Source organism: Anopheles marshallii, chromosome 2, assembly GCF_943734725.1.
Source record: "Anopheles marshallii chromosome 2, idAnoMarsDA_429_01, whole genome shotgun sequence".
NCBI classification, from domain to species: domain Eukaryota; kingdom Metazoa; phylum Arthropoda; class Insecta; order Diptera; family Culicidae; genus Anopheles; species Anopheles marshallii.
The window spans coordinates 63,609,558-63,625,510 of record NC_071326.1 but is presented as its reverse complement, the minus strand read 5'-3'; the positions used below and the strand labels follow the sequence as shown (position 1 = coordinate 63,625,510).

The 15,953-nt window shown below is 46.4% G+C and overlaps 1 protein-coding gene across 3 annotated transcripts; it reads left to right on the top strand.

The window, feature by feature from the left end:
• Positions 1-9,689: 9,689 nt before the first annotated feature.
• Positions 9,690-14,786, top strand: LOC128719911 (PAN2-PAN3 deadenylation complex catalytic subunit PAN2). Of its 3 annotated transcripts, XM_053813553.1 has the most exons (6): positions 9,690-9,759; positions 9,847-12,352; positions 12,418-12,575; positions 12,717-12,743; positions 13,639-14,025; positions 14,080-14,786. In XM_053813553.1, exons 1-6 carry the CDS (start codon positions 9,690-9,692, stop codon positions 14,784-14,786), a joined length of 3,855 nt encoding a protein of 1,284 aa, XP_053669528.1. The 3 variants fall into 3 exon arrangements, with proteins under 3 accessions (XP_053669528.1, XP_053669525.1, XP_053669527.1); XM_053813550.1 differs by lacking the exon at positions 12,717-12,743 and adding an exon at positions 12,794-12,796 and having other exon boundaries at positions 12,418-12,674; positions 13,639-14,786; XM_053813552.1 differs by lacking the exon at positions 12,717-12,743 and having other exon boundaries at positions 12,418-12,674; positions 13,639-14,786.
• Positions 14,787-15,953: the final 1,167 nt, after the last annotated feature.

Below are 15,953 nucleotides of genomic sequence, written 5' to 3'. Positions count from 1 at the left end.
ATATTTACATTAATCGCTATCGAATATTGAGCATAAAATTTTAACCGCAATAAAAGTTCTTCTTTGAACAATCGAGAAGTACGAATGTTTGCAACCAGTTTTTATATTCGAAAATGGTAAAAAATTTAAATGACGATTTATTTATTTGAATGTAGTTCATGCGGCTGTTGCAGTTTCCCGCTGAAAACACGCTTTCGACAGTAGCGTCCTCTGTACGTCAATGTAGTGTAGCAATCAAAAGGAAAATTTGTGTGCGATTGAACTCCCAGTGGATAAAATTGTACGCAACGACCTGTAAATCGACAGGGCAGTGACGAGCAGTGATGAAAATAAATTTGCCGTGATTGACTTGAATTTATTTATAGGATGGTTTGTAACTAATTTTTATTTTAATTATACAAAGTCCAATCTGTATTTGAGGAAATGGCCTACATGGAATCTGTCCCGATAATTCTTCTTTATCGGCACAACAATATAAAGAGATCTTAGACCGATCGTTGCTGGCTTTGTATGACTTGCTTTGACTTTCCATTAAATGGATATTTAGTCAAGCGCACGAAGGATTGATCCGGATGGGATGTTGGACTAGTGATGTCGTGTGAAACCAACGCTATTACTAAATACAACAGCGGGTACTACTATCATGTAAAAAAATGGCTGATTACTGTCGTGTTAATAAATCAGTGCTAAACCACTGTTAATATTACAACATGCTTAATCGGTCCCAATTCAGGGTTTACCATTTTATCTTACGAAGTTGGAGCTTTTTTTCGGTTCAAATAGAAGTAGACCGCTCCGAGATAGGTTTGCAAAAGTTTGCGCCTTCTGGACCCACACATGATACGGCGTAGTAAGCATGTTCAATAACAGAGGCTTGTGTGAATTTCTCATCCATGATCTATACGATCTTTTGGTCACTCCCCGAAAGCGCACTGTTTAGTGGTCTTCGGAGAAGAACTGACTTTGTTCGGCAGTCGATCATTCCCCTACTAACGCAACGGGCGCAAATTTGCTCGTTGGTTTGTGTAACGTACACGCGAGTGTAATGTTTAATTAAGTTACCGTATTTAATTTAAACAGTTTTAAGTAATGCGATAGCCGATTTTATGCTATTCTAACTGTTTGATAATCATCAGTATGTTTTTGATTTAAATAAGTGTAATTGGCCAATACATTTGAAGCTCGGATTAGTAAATCGTCAAAACGAACATCTAAACTCCGCAGATTTGATAATAACATATAACAGTAGAACAGTTTGATAATAAGTTCATGAAGTTCATTGTTAAGTTCATAGCCACACGAAAAAAACTAGTTTTTTTTTATCTTATTCTTATGTAGTTTTTATCGGAATATTTAGCTTCAGTATTCGTCGAACGTCGAAATGACGTTGTCCATTTTTATTATCATCGTTATCCTCGTTTTAGTTACATTAGTGCAGTGTAGCTGGTAATTAGTCAGGAATTAGAGATTAATTCCTGAATACGGAGGTGTAACAGAAAATGGTAAATTCCTTTTGGCCTGTTCATACGAGTGTTGTTTCGCGAGTTTTTATCAGAAGTTTATTCATGGGCATCAAAGGTGAATCTCTTTCGATATCAGGTTTTAGTCAACGTAACAAGTGACAAGCTTCAGAAGAGGACGAAATCGGTAGATTGTTACAAGAAGTACCGGCGATGGTGGGTATTACAAAATATAAGACAGTAGCATGTAATGGTATATTACTTACGCAGAATATCCTTCTTGCTCCAGCAAACTGTGCCATGTAATGTTGGTAATCTTGAAGCGTACTCTCGTAGCTTCAATTTTAATAATCGTCAATTTTAAAAAAATAACAATATTTACGGCAATGCAACAGTGGTTATTTTGTCAAAAAAAATCCCAGTAATCACAGTTCGCTATGTACGCGGATATCTTGAAGGATATCGAACCGTTCAAAGTGAATCGTATGGTGCAACATCCTAATTATAATGAAACACCATCATCATCATAACATTGCATTATTGAAGCTCGAAAACCCATTAAGTAAGAAACAATCGAGTGAAATATTTCATCTAATTCTTCATGTTTTTGCCATGATTTTCTTTTTCGTTCCAAGCACCGTTGTACACACTTGTATATGGCTCGACAACAATAAAATTCCTTCAAAGGTAATAAGTGTATCCAAATTTATAGTTCAAGGGAACATTTTATTCTTTAATGATATTCAGGGAGCTTAATCGATTGGATTGTTTCAGTGGTCTTTCTTCCATAGTGGTTATGTCTGATAGAACACAATCAGCAACATTTTCATACATCCTGACTACACTGAAGATTCATTTTACAAAAGCTTACAACAGCAGACAAATGTGCCTGCTGTAGGCGCAATTCTTGTATGGAATGTTGGACAGTTTGTTCCGATATGTTTCGCTAAAAACGCCAAAATTATAATGTAGCCTTTCGAAAACTCATTTTGACCACATAGTTTGGCCCAAAAGCAGTTGCAGCAGAAAAGTTCAACGTACTACAGCGCCTAGTCTCTTTTCTTTTGGATTGTCGGAGGAGAGAATCTTCATAGAGAACCCACGTCCTTAGCCAAGGACGCCTGCTCGTATGCAGGAGGCACCACACCCAGGGAACTGCCCGATTCGCCGAAGCGCCTACGGACTAAAAACTCCTCAGGCCTCAGAACCTATGCCGGTTGGTCCGTTAAGACATTACGTCAGCAATAGGCCTGCTGGGTACTTTGAGTAGCTGCCGATGTGAGTACATCGACGCTATCAGACCCCAACGGCACCGCACGATGACAAGGGTTAGATGTCAGGCGTTCGAGATGATCACGTCCATTCCTCGTTAATTGGACCGTCGACGTATAGTCGGCGTGCCCAATACAGAGGAATGGCCTACTCACCCGCAACGACAGCTTGTGATCCCGGGGTCCCAGGCACTTTGTGCCTGGGGTAGCCTAGGTCAATAAGCCGCCACCACGGTTTAACACTGTACGGTTGCCCAAGGGCTCCCAATACAGCGACCCCCAACTGGACCTAGGCGCGGGTTCCAACATTACTGTCGCCGTCTGCGCCGTCGGTCAACTCTGATGCTACGCTGTTGGAGTCGAGTCATGATGACTCGGATAGCATTGTGTATCAGACTCCAGAGGGCCTGGTTGGAACTCATAATGGGGATTATATTTGATGGTGAGACCCGAGTTCCTAACGCTAACTCCAGTTCAGTACGTACATCAGCAAACTGCGTACACTCAACCAGTAAGTGTTCCGGACTTTCCTCGCGGCCACAAGTGACACAGTCGCTTGAGTCAGCGAATCCCATCCGCCCAAAATACTGGTTGAAAAACCCATGACCAGTAAGGAACTGTGTTAGGAAGAAGTCGGTTTCCCCGTGCTTCCTGCCTATCCATGAACCTATGTCCGGTATGAGCCTCCGAGCCCACTGACCGTACTGCGAAGTATTCCATTCCTGTTGCCAGGCCCGGATAGAGACTTCGCGCTCGACTGCTCGCGCAGTACTACTGAGCGCTGGGTACTCTTTCCTTCTCAGGAATACCCGCACCTCTTCATCGACGAGGATGTGCAACGGCATCATTCCTGACACCACACAAGCCGCCTGACACCACACAAGCCGCATCGTGAGAGGCTGTACGGAAAGCGCTTATAACCCGATGCACAACAGTCTTGTGCAGGCGTCTTAGCCACTGCTTCCGACACTCGAAGCGTAGGGCTGAGCCCCATATAGGGGCTCCATAGCGAACTATAGAGGACACTACTGAGGCCACTACGCGGCGCCGGCTGCTCCGCGGCCCATATCGGTTTGGCATTATGCGCAGAAGTGCCGTCATAACTCTAGTGGCCTTCTCAACAACATACGAGATGTGTTGGTGGTACTCGAGGCGATCATCAAAGATGATGCCCAAGTACTTCAGGGACCGCTTCGAGTGTATGACCTGATTGCCTACTACGATGCTGGACCGCTGCTCCTTTTGATGGGAGCTGACAACGATATACTCTGTCTTATGCAGCGCTAACTCTAAACCGACACTCTGCATCCAGAGTTCGATAATCGACAACGATCGTATCACTGATTCCTCGACTTCCGTGATGGTATTTCCTTCTACCATCAGTACGATATCATCTGCGAAGCCTACCAGTGAGCATCGAGTGGGCAGTTGTAGCGACAGAACGTCGTCATACATAAGGTTCCACAATGTCGGCCCCAATACCGAGCCCTGTGGAACGCCTGCGGTCACCTTCTGTTCAACTGGACCGTCCGCAGTATCATACATTAACACCCGGTTACGGAAGTAGTCACCAACGATATTGTATAGATACTCGGGAACCTTGGCTCTCTGTAATGATTCGGCAATGGCCAACCAGCTTGCGCTGTTGAAGGCATTTCTGACATCAAGCGTGACCATTGCACAGAATCGGAGATTACCTCGGATCCTTCGTCGAGCAGGAGATACAATCTCCACCACATTCTGCATGGCGTCTACCGTTGACCGGCCGGCTCGGAAGCCGTATTGCCGATCTGATAGCACCTTATGACTTTCAAGGTGATCGTTGAGATCGTCAGCGATGACTCTCTCAAGGCCCTTGGCGAGGCCGTCGATCAAGCAGATTGGTCTATATGAACCCGGATCTTCTGGGGGTTTCCCAGGTTTCTGGATGAGTACAAGCTGCTGGCGTTTCCAGATGTCGGGAAAAACTCCCTCGTCCAGACACTTTTGGTAAACCGTAAGAAAGGCCTCCGGGTGGTGCTGCATTGCTGCCGCTAAGGCAACATTGGGTATGCAGTCCGGTCCCGGTGCTTTCTTTGCAACAAGTCTCTCACCTATCGACTTGATTGCATCCGAAGAGAGCCGAGTTTGAGTGGATGCAGGGCATCCCTCCACTCGGTACACCGGCCACATTGTTTCACAATGCGAAGGAAATAGGCCTTGCACGATAGTGCGCAGCTTCGCCGGATCTCGTTCGGTGGGTGTGCGGTTTCCCTTAATGAGACGCATTAGGATCTGATAGACAGTTCCGAACGGTTCCTCGTCCGCGATCTCTATGAGTTCGCTGAAGAGCCGTTTTTTCGTGCGTTTGATCTCATTCTTAAGTGTACGCTTCGCAGACTTGTAATCCCTCAAGCGCTCACCATGTGACTCACTTCCGAATGAGCGTTGAGCTCTACGACTGCATCGCAGACACTGGCGGCGAAGTTCGGCGATCTCGGCCGTCCACCAAAACGCTTGGTGACGTCGTCCCGCCTCACCTCTTTGCCGTGGCATTGTTGCATCGCACCCGAAAGTGATGGCTCGCGTGAGGGATACCACATCGGTTATCTCGGTTTGATTGAGTTCGAACATTAGAGCCTCCAGAAAAACCGTTTTGTCGAAGCGGTTGGTCAACCATCTTCGCGGACCAGCTGTTGTAGAACGACTGGTAGTTCGCGTGTCGCCACCAACGAACGAGAACTTAATCGCCCGATGGTCGCTGTAAGTGAAGTCTTTCAACACGGTCCAGGTCGAACCCCGGACCAGATTCGGACTTACAAACGTGACATCGATTACAGAACTCTTTCCTGGGCGAACAAAGGTACTCTCAGTACCAACGTTCAGAGGGATTAAGCCGAGACCGGAAAACGCTGTAAGGAGCTCGTCCCCTCTGCGCTTCTGAGGCTCACCTCTCTTGCTCATGTCACTACCCCAACACGCCGACCATGCGTTGAAGTCACCACCAATAATGATGCGACTTCTGTTGGAGATAGCTACCACCGATCGAGATAACTTCTGAACTCCGAAGGAGTCCATGACGGCGGAGCATAGCAACTACCGATTGTGATGCCATTGATGACAGCGGCCACGAATCCACTAATGTTAGTGGAAACTACCTCCTGAATCGGAAACCGTCCAGTCGGTACTATAGCTGCTGTCTTGTCATCGCTATACAAGTAGTTTCCGTTCCCGCAAGATCCATAATACGGGTCCGCTACAAGTAAAGCCTCGGCTTGTTGCTCTGCTGACAGCTGCCACAGCAATTGCCTTGCTGTGGCACAATGGTTCTGGTTTAGTTGCAGAACCTTAAGCATTCAAAGCCCCACGAGTTGTCTTCACACGCCGGTTGGGACAACGGATTGACCCGGTGGCATGTTTCGACGCGTTTGGGCCTTTACAGTCCAAACACTTCGCAGGGTTAGGGCACTGTCCACGCTTGTGCCCTTCGCTGCCGCAGTTACTACACAGTTTGCTCCGATCGGGGCCTGTGCAGTATTTCGCCACATGTCCCACGCGCAAGCACTTGAAACATGACGGCGATTGCTCCACCGCGTGAAGTTGGCAAATACACCAACCGATGCGGATTTTCCCGGAATGCAGCAGAGAGTTGGCCGAGGAAAGCGGGACACGGAACCTCGCGTTCTGTGTACCCGGAGAGAATCCCTTTCTCACCTTGACGGTGGAAGGGCAGATCGACACGTCGAACTGCTCCTTAAGGGCTTCACAGACCTCATCCGGCGTTGATACCTCATCGAGGTATTTGCACTCAAACATTGCTGTCGGTGCCAACGCCTTCGCCGTCCCTTTGGTGCCGAGGGTCTCACACACCGACTCGAGGTGTTCGCTGGCCTTGCGGCCAGGAACGAGTTCGATGATCAGCGACCCTTTTAGCGTCCGCCGGATGCGCTTGACACTTTTGCCGAGTTCTTTCAGGGAATCCGCCCCGCGGAGACCCTTCAGAATGTCGGCATATGTCTGCCCCTCAGATCCCGCACTGATCAGAATTGCTTCTGGGCGGGGCTTTGGGATGCGCTTGGGTTGCTGGGTCTGTTGACTGTTAGAGGCAGTCGGTCGACCCCTTGGCCCAGCAGCTGTAGACTGCCTCGGCGGCGCCGTACCCTTCGAAGTCCCGGCCATTTTTACTGCCTTGACGGCGGTTTCCGGCTTGGGCTTGGGTTTCCGGCCCTTCTTCGTCTGGACTGCGAACCCCTGTTCCGCAGATGGCTCAGCGCTTGCTTGGCCTGCTTTTTTGCGGGTGTCAGCTGCCACCCTAGCAGACGGCGTAGCACCATTGCTCTGTCGAGCGCCTGTCTTACTGGCCTTGCCTGTTGTTGGCTGGGTTACAGCTTTAACCCCAACAGGTGGCTTTCGGGACGTCTGTGGTGCCACTGCCTTTTTCGCGGTCTTCTGCTTTTTGGGAGCGGTCGCCGGGAGTGGTGCTATTTGTGTGCAAGCACACACGGCCTCCATCCTTTTATCGACCCCCTCAGACCGCTTAGATAAAAGCTCGCTTCCCGCTTCTGTCTGTGTCTCCTCTGAGACCACGACAGTGGGTCTAGCAAGCTGCTATTTGAGGTGATTTATCTCCTCAAACAGCGCCTCCATCACGGTGAGGGTTTCCCGCAGAAATATAGCGTCGGCAATGGCGAGGGAATCATCCTTGGCGGACTCCACGTAAGTCCGAAACAGCTCAAGGTAAGACACCTCGTGTGTCTGCCCCTGAGGTTCGGCCTCAACCTCGCAGCTCAGAACCTCCGGACCCTCCTCCGCCGGAGCGAGGGAGGCCGGCTCACTAGACTCGATCGCCCGAGAGGCGGACCGAGTCATCGGTTTTTGGATTGGTGGAATTTGGTCACTCATTAATGAATGGGTCCAAACTGCAATCCGCTATCACTGCCTGTAAGTTAAAGTTCCCATAATGACCTCGTGGTTATCTATGCAAGCAGGGAGGCCACGCGAGGGTTGTCGTGCTGCCCTCATGAGGCAGCACGATCAGAGCCAGGTCGGGATAAAGAGGGCGTGAGCACACCTACACCTTCAGCTTGGCCGAGCGGTCATTCCCGGCGACAGAACAGTGAGCGCTACTGCAGACTTGCTAAGTTTTAATAGGACGGAGACGGACGCACCATTAGCCTTCACGCCGTTTCAATTGGGTATCACCCCAATTTACTAAGGGATCAGATTGGATTGTCCGCCAGCCCCGAAAACAAACAACGAACGTGCGAGCCTTGTCGATATCGGTTTGGAGCAACGTGATCGCGTGGACAACCACGTTAACTCCGGACTGCCACTACCCAATTTAGTATGCAAACTCTAGATAAATCTAGATGGATCTAGCTACACTCCGCCCGGGACCGCGAGGAGGTATGGGATTGGACTTTCCCCGGGCCAGCGCCTAGTCTGAATGAGACCAAGTTAATTAATGGAGTCGCCCAGTAGTTTGTACAAAAGTCTCTTTCCAGAATCTAAAAAAAAAAAAAAAAACATTTCGTTGGAGTAATTCGAGCCGTTGAATATGATATTCTTTTAGCATATGTTTGATAGTAGATAAGACTACTGTACAGAGTTCAGTTTGGTTATATCTAAAACTAAAAACGAATTAAAATTAATTTATTAATCAAGCAGATATACAAAGAAAATACTTTTATAAATAGAAAACCTTTTAAATAAGTGTTGATACCAATAATAGTACCTGCACTTACGGAAATTAATTTAATTCAAATGGATAATTTCCTAGAAATCATTTGGGTTTAACTTTATTGATTGAGTGTTGAACCTTACTGGTTTACAAAACCCATTTTACCACGTAGTCGGCTGGTCCATCCTTACTACCCAAACAAAACATTTAGACCCGATGCCATACGAAACCTCAAAGTGCTCGCTCTAACCGCTATTTCCGTCTAGCAAGATCGCCTTTATCATCAATCAATGGCGTCGGGTCTAAATGTTTTGTTTGGGGTTGTCTCCGAGACAAAAAATCCGGATTCAACAAAAAAAAATCCGTAGTCGGATTTTCAACCTGCATGCTTTCGCTAAAACTAAGAAGAAATAAATATGTTGATCATCTTTCACAATCCTCATACTATTTAGTGTAAGTAAAAAAATTAATAAAGTTAAAAAGTTACTGCATATAAATAAAATAAATGATTGATATCAGTATTCTGGTGGTGGACGACCATTGTGAAGCCATGTGTCAAATTCCTCATTCGTCGAGTTTTTCGCTACAAACAATACGTTTTAGAACATCTTCACTTTTAGTACACCGTTCCGTTCTGGTATAAACAATTCCATCCCGAACGCGGATAAATTTGCTTTCTTTGTAATTGGATGCATGTGTTCAATTAATACACAAAACTGTTAATGAATGTTGGAAATTCGTATAATTTTCGATATAGAAAGAGTATTGACAAATAGTTTTGCGTTTTCGTCGTCTGTCACAACAATCGCGTCGTCACCCTGAGCTCGCATTCGTGTTTACATTTCCTCACCAAACAAAATTGGCAGACCCTCGCAGGCGGCACGCAGTAATAAACCCGACAGTGCATAAATCCCACGGCATAAAAACAAGCCAGAGTGGGACAGGAACAGAGGGCACTAAAACAACGAATAAGAAAACAAAGCGATACCGTTAATCCGCGCATCGTCGCAACCGCGTCTTTGTTCCGCGCCAGAACGAGGCCATCTCATCAGTGTTGTGCACAGCTCCGTCCGCAATTCACGGGAAAGGGGAAGGGGTTAACTGGAAGGAAGCAACAGTTGGCATTGTTGGTGTTTGGTTGTCATCATCCGGTTCGCACCTCGTAGCAGAAGAAGAAAGTGGGTTGCTCGATGCCGCTGCTTTTACACGTACGCGGTCTGCAAAGGAAGGTGCAACGCTGAAAGTGCATGAGCGTATGACCAACAGGGGTTGCGAGAAAGTGCGTCAAACTTCCGGAAGATGGACTACGTCTACATGTCCGGTGGTGATCCCGGTAATCCGCGCGCTGAAGACATCATTACGCTGACAAGTAGATATTGCATATTACCCCACTCACGTAACTGCGTGCAATAGTAATATTTACATCCTTCTATTTTCTCTTCCTTCGCATGAAAAGTGTACGATAACGATCCGAATGGTGTGGTCCAGGAGTTTCCGGATGCGGCAGAATACGGTGCATTCAACATCGGTTCCTCCGAGGCAGAGTTCATCGAGCACGGTATGATCTTGGCGGATGGAGGTGATCGATACGGTGTGTCCACCGTATGTTTCGATACGCAGGAGGAACTGATCTGGATGGGCAACCAAGGTGGTCACGTAACGTCCTACTTCGGCAGCGCGATGCAAAAGTACACCTCGTTCCAGGTACATGCAAACGAAGTCGTACGGCAGATAGCGACAATCGATTCGGGTATTCTAGCACTCACACCGACCACCTTAAGACATCAGATTCGACGAGGTTTGCCGAAATTTACATTTAGATCGGAACGGATGGTAGATATGGTATGTATGATCGAGCACGCACCCGCCCGCCTGCTGATGGGAGGCCATCAGAGCGATCTGATCGAACTGGACATCGCTACGGTAGCCGAACTGACCAGTGTTGTTGCAGGTGTGAATGGATGTGCTATCTTGCGGCGTCATTCCCGGTACCTTTGTGCCGGTGATGCTTACGGGAAGATAACGCTGCTCGATCCAAACAGCCTCGCGATCGAGCACGAGCTCTCAACACACTCCGGCAGTTTGTCAGATTTCGACGTGCAAGGAAACTACCTTATATCGTGTGGGTTGAGCGGTCGCCAGGGTAACCTTACGATAGATCGCTTCCTGATGGTGTACGATATGCGCATGCTGCGATTAGTTTCACCCATTCAGGTGTTGGTAGAACCACAGCTACTGCGCTTCCTGCCTTCACACTACTCTCGATTAGCCGTGGTATCGCCGCAGGGACAACTCCAGCTCGTGGACACGGTGGAACTGAGCGAGCCACGCGTTTGTATGTTCCAGATCAATACCAGCGGTTCACAATGTCTCTCCTTCGACATTAGCGGAACCAGCCAGGCGATGGCATTTGGTGATCAATCCGGTCACATAAACCTTATTTCGGCAGCAAAAATAAACACACCAACGTTGCAGTTTAATCCGTACTCACGCGACACCGAGTTTGCAGATACGATTGAACCGGCGACACCATTTGTACCGATTACGGACACAAACTTCCCACTGTCATCGGTGCTGCTGCCACATCTGACAACTGGAGACCGTTGGCTAAGCGATTGGCCACCATGGATGAATACGTACGAACATTGGCGAGCGAAGGCGATCGAACCGGTGGTAATCGGTACGATGAAAATGCAGGGCCCGATCGGCTACGCACCAAATCCGAGGACGGGCTTGCGCAATCAAATTCCCTATCTGCTGGACGGTTCGAATGGCACTTTGGCCACCGGTTCGGCGACATCCGCATCCCACGGTTCCGCTGCCACTAAAGGTGGTACTGGTTCGGAACAACAGGGCATAAAGCTGGTCCCGCGCCGATATCGTAAAGTGGAGGTAAAATATAGTAAACTCGGCACTCAGGATTTTGACTTTGAGCATTACAACCAGACGGGATTTGTAGGGCTCGAAGCAAACCTTCCGAATGCGTACTGTAACGCGATGCTGCAGGTGCTATACTTTATCATTCCGCTGCACAAAGCCATCCTGGCACACTGTTGCACGAAGGAATTTTGCCTATCGTGTGAACTTGGCTTCCTGTTCCATATGCTCAACGTGGGAAGCTCCAGTTCGCCATGCCAGGCGAGCAATTTTCTGCGCTCCTTTCGCACCGTACCGGAAGCAGCTGCCCTCGGGCTGATCCTTTCGTCCAACAGTGCGAATGTGAATTTGATCAGTTTGATACAGAACTGGAATCGGTTCGTGCTGCACCAGATCCACTCCGAGCTGCTCGAGGCGATGAAGAAGAATGAAACGATGCACTTTTACGAGCACGGTCAACATTCACAACATCACTCGTTGGAGCAGGATAGTGTGCAACGGTTTCAAATTCTCAACTTAGGCAACGGGACATCAACGGCAACGAGTCAACCGCAAACAACAGCGGGAAACCCAGTACCGGAGGAATCGGAAATTGGACGTTTATTTGGCACGCAGCAACAAACGACTCACCGATGTAACAAATGCAATACAACGCGCGTGAAGGACAATGTGCTGCTCGTTTGCAGTTTACTCTACCCAACCGCAACTACCAACAACGTCGAAGGAACATTTGGAACCATTTTAAAACACTCCCTTGGGGTGGAAAAAACAACACCCGCCTGGTGCGAAACGTGCAACAAGTTTACTCCGACGAATCAAAAATCACGCGTAACCGATCTACCCGCAATACTTTCTATCAATTGCGGTCTGGACAACGAGAAAGAGCTGGAATATCTGAAGCGTCAAATGACCCGATCAACAGGTGCACAAGCTTCACCCAGCCAGTCAGGGCAAGGTACAACGACCGCGGCCGGTGCAACCGGCGATCAATCAACAGTGACGTTTAATGGGTCCGGCACGGGCACAAAAATGTGCCGATACGGAACGAACTGTTCACGGGTCGATTGTCATTTCGCTCATCCAAGGTATGTTTGCTGTTACTGTGCAAAAGTTTTCCGCCCATTTTAAGTTATTCTTTGTTCGATTTCAGGAAATCTTCTCCTTGTGTCATATCGGCCGCTACATCCTCTTCTACATCGGCTGCTGCGACACACGGTATGCAAAAGTCTTGGTTCCCGCTCAGCTTCCAAATGTCACTCGACGAACAGCAGAACCTTGACATTAGTTCGTTACGGACCGCTTCGAATGGTGAGCCGGTAATACTAAATGCTACTGCAGAGCACGATGCGGAGCTGCAGAACTCGAGAGCATTGGATGCGGAAGGAAAGGAACAAAACACCGCAAATGGTATGATTTAAATTCTTTCCGGGATGTGCGGTATTAATTTAGAAACTCCTCAACCAGATCAAAGCGTTAGTTTTGCCGAGTACAGATCTCCTTCATTTGGTTGGCTTTAGAAGGTTGAGCAGGTTAAACAAATTGGCATGATATATTTAGTTCTTCAGAAAGGTCCTTTTCGGAACTCTTGCCGCTACAAATTCTCTCTGTCCGAGTATGCGGGGCGTGACGGTACGATGTTATACTTGATCTATATCTAAGGGAGACTCTTTAATGTATTAACTTAAATCAATACAGTTTTATAGTTGGCTTTAAAACTGACATTGTTCAGTTTAGGTCAAATATAAACCTTTCTATTATACAACTTGCAATCAGTTTTTTTACCAGTATAGTATGTTCTAATCGCTCCAAACTCATTCGCTCTCTTCAAACAGGACTGTTGGTGGATTGGAAAGCTTCATTTTGAAAAAGCTGAAAGCTAAATTTCCAGTCTCACCAGATGTACAGTAGAAGCTTTCAGGCCGTTAGTACTGACAAATGGTTCAACACTGCTTAATGATCGATCGTTATTTCCTGGGAAACCACTAACATGATTATTGTTGATCTTTTAGACGAAGGATAGTTTAGATCTACGATATAAAATATTTCTTATTTTTATCTTCTTTATAAAATATTAAATATTTCATACAAATATTACACGTCTAACACCCGATATTTGAGGTTGTATGAATGATGCTTTACGGGACATCAATCAATAGTGTGAGCTTCCCAAAAAATATAGACTTTTTTTTTGCTAACCTAAATATTTAAAGATATAAGTGCTGCCGATAGCCGTTTTGGCATAAAAACTCAAAACGAAACGAATTATCGATGTCCTTGTTATTAGACCTATTTGTTAGGAGCATTTCGCAAGCTTGGCTGTTTCTCGTTGCTCTATTTAATACAAACTATTCTACTTTTCGTTTTGTTTTAGATTCTTCGGACGATCTTGTTCGGGTAGAAACAATCACCAAAACCTACAACCTGTCCGCAGTGGTTTGCTATATCAATGATGGTTCCCAGCGTAACCTTGTGTCTCTGATACACGTGCCGGCCTGCTATCAGGAGTTAAAGCAACCGGGAGATTCCAACCCAATGGGAGGATGGTACATTTTCAATGATTTTAGCATTTCTCCTGTGCCGGTACAGGAAGCTGTATGGTTTACACTCGACTGGAAAGTACCGTGCGTTCTGTTTTACACCAGCAGCGGTCTGGCCGAAGAACAGTGTCGCCAAGAATTGGGTTTTAACAGCGAGCAGCTAACGCAGTACGTAAATCCTTTCACGACTGATCTGTATGAAGAGGAAACTACGGATGATGGTAGTGGACTAGCGCCGGAAGATGGTGCTACCGATACGATGGGTAAAGATGAAGGGGATGACAAACACCCGGATAGGGACACGGAATCCGCCATTCTGTTTAAATCGCTAGGGCGCAATGAATGTTTCCAGGCCGGCGATCTGGTCGCAATGGATGCGGAATTCGTAACACTCAACCCGGAGGAGAGCGAAATCCGATCCGATGGGAAAATGTCTACCGTGAAACCGAGCCACATGAGCGTTGCGAGAATAACGTGCATTCGGGGTCAGGGCGATTACGAAGGTGTACCTTTTATGGACGATTACATCTCGACGCAGGAACAGGTCGTGGACTATCTGACAAAGTTTTCCGGCATCAAGCCAGGCGATTTAGATGCCAACTTTAGCAACAAACGGTTAACCACGTTGAAGAATTCGTACCAAAAGCTGCGCTTTCTCGTGGACAGTGGTGTAAAGTTTGTCGGGCACGGTTTACGGAATGACTTTCGCGTTATCAACATCATCGTGCCGCCGGCACAGGTCGTTGATACGGTGCATCTGTTCCATCTGCCTCATCATCGTATGGTATCGTTGCGCTTTCTGGCCTGGCAGTTTCTCGGCATTAAGATACAGTCGGAAACGCACGATTCCATCGAAGACGCGCGGACAGCGCTACACCTGTACAAACACTATCTGCGGCTGTTGGAAAAGGATGAATTTACGCACGCCCTTTCGACGCTGTACGAAACAGGCAAGAAACTGCAGTGGAAGGTGCCTGACTAAGGGTAAGTGTGGCGATTAGTGAAAGTAGACTTTTTTTTTATTCACATGTATTATCTTTGTTTTTTTTTTGTTGCTTGCAAAAAAAAACTGGTGCAGACCACATATTAAGGAACAAAGTAGCACAGCCGTTGGTATGCCTTTAGAACAGAGATGTTGCTTTACTGCAGGTGATGAACGTGTCCAGGTGCATTTGTTGAGATTATGAAATCCGTTGTTGTGTGTATGAGATGTGTATAGAATAACGCTGTAAAATGCAACCAATAAAACAACTTTTGTAGAATTAACAGTGTCTACTACACTCTTCTTTCTTACGACTATTTACTACAGCATATTTTGCATTTTGTGACATTAAATGTAATATAACGGAGTTTAAAATCTTTCTATTAAAATGTAGTTTCATCTGGCATCGTTGTTACGTTAAGGGCAATGCACTTTTGTCTGCTTGAAATGTGTGTCGACACTATTAACATCAGAACGCGATACGAATAGTTCAAGTAGCAAACAGGACGGTACAATAATTACATTTGATTATAAATACATTTTAAAACCATTTCTAATGCTTAAATGATATCTTTCTCGCTGGGATATCCTTGGCGGTTACATGCATGACACGCGTGGCATTGACAGGTTCTTCGTAATGATTTATTCACTATGACCATTTCTAGAAACTTCTCCAGAACACCATCTGGATCGTTCCCATCAACAGTCACACACGAAACACCGAACCTTGTCACCAAGCAATTGGAGGTTAGTCAATATGTTGGACACTATTACCTCCTTGTCATAATTCAATTCCTTTGTGGTCTTAGTTTACTGCAGGAGTGCAATCCTGCTCTCCTATCCAAAGACTACATCCATACACTAAAGACTTATCAGTCCCTGGTCCAAGTACACGTTTCCTTTGTCCTCATGTTGTGTTGCATCACACTAATGAATCCACCGCGATAATAGCGATTAGCAAATATTCCTTTCTTTTAACAAAAAGAACAAAATAAAAAATGTTTCAAAATTTTCAGTTCAGTTTAAATAATTATTTATACGTTTAACCTTGCCGATAGGCTTGCAATTCACATCCAATGTAGCTTATGTGCAAAGAAGAGTGGGGAATTCCTTTTTTTCATTTCTATTCATCCTATCATCTCCCCTTACAACCTCATACGTATGGTT

Coding starts and splice junctions, on each gene's coding strand:
- LOC128719911 (XM_053813550.1), top strand. CDS start 9,690: ATGGACTACGTCTACATGTCCGGTGGTGATCCCGGTAATCCGCGCGCT. Junction 9,760..9,846: donor AGACATCATTACGCTGACAA/GTAGATATTGCA, acceptor TCGCATGAAAAG/TGTACGATAACGATCCGAAT. Junction 12,353..12,417: donor TGTCATTTCGCTCATCCAAG/GTATGTTTGCTG, acceptor GTTCGATTTCAG/GAAATCTTCTCCTTGTGTCA.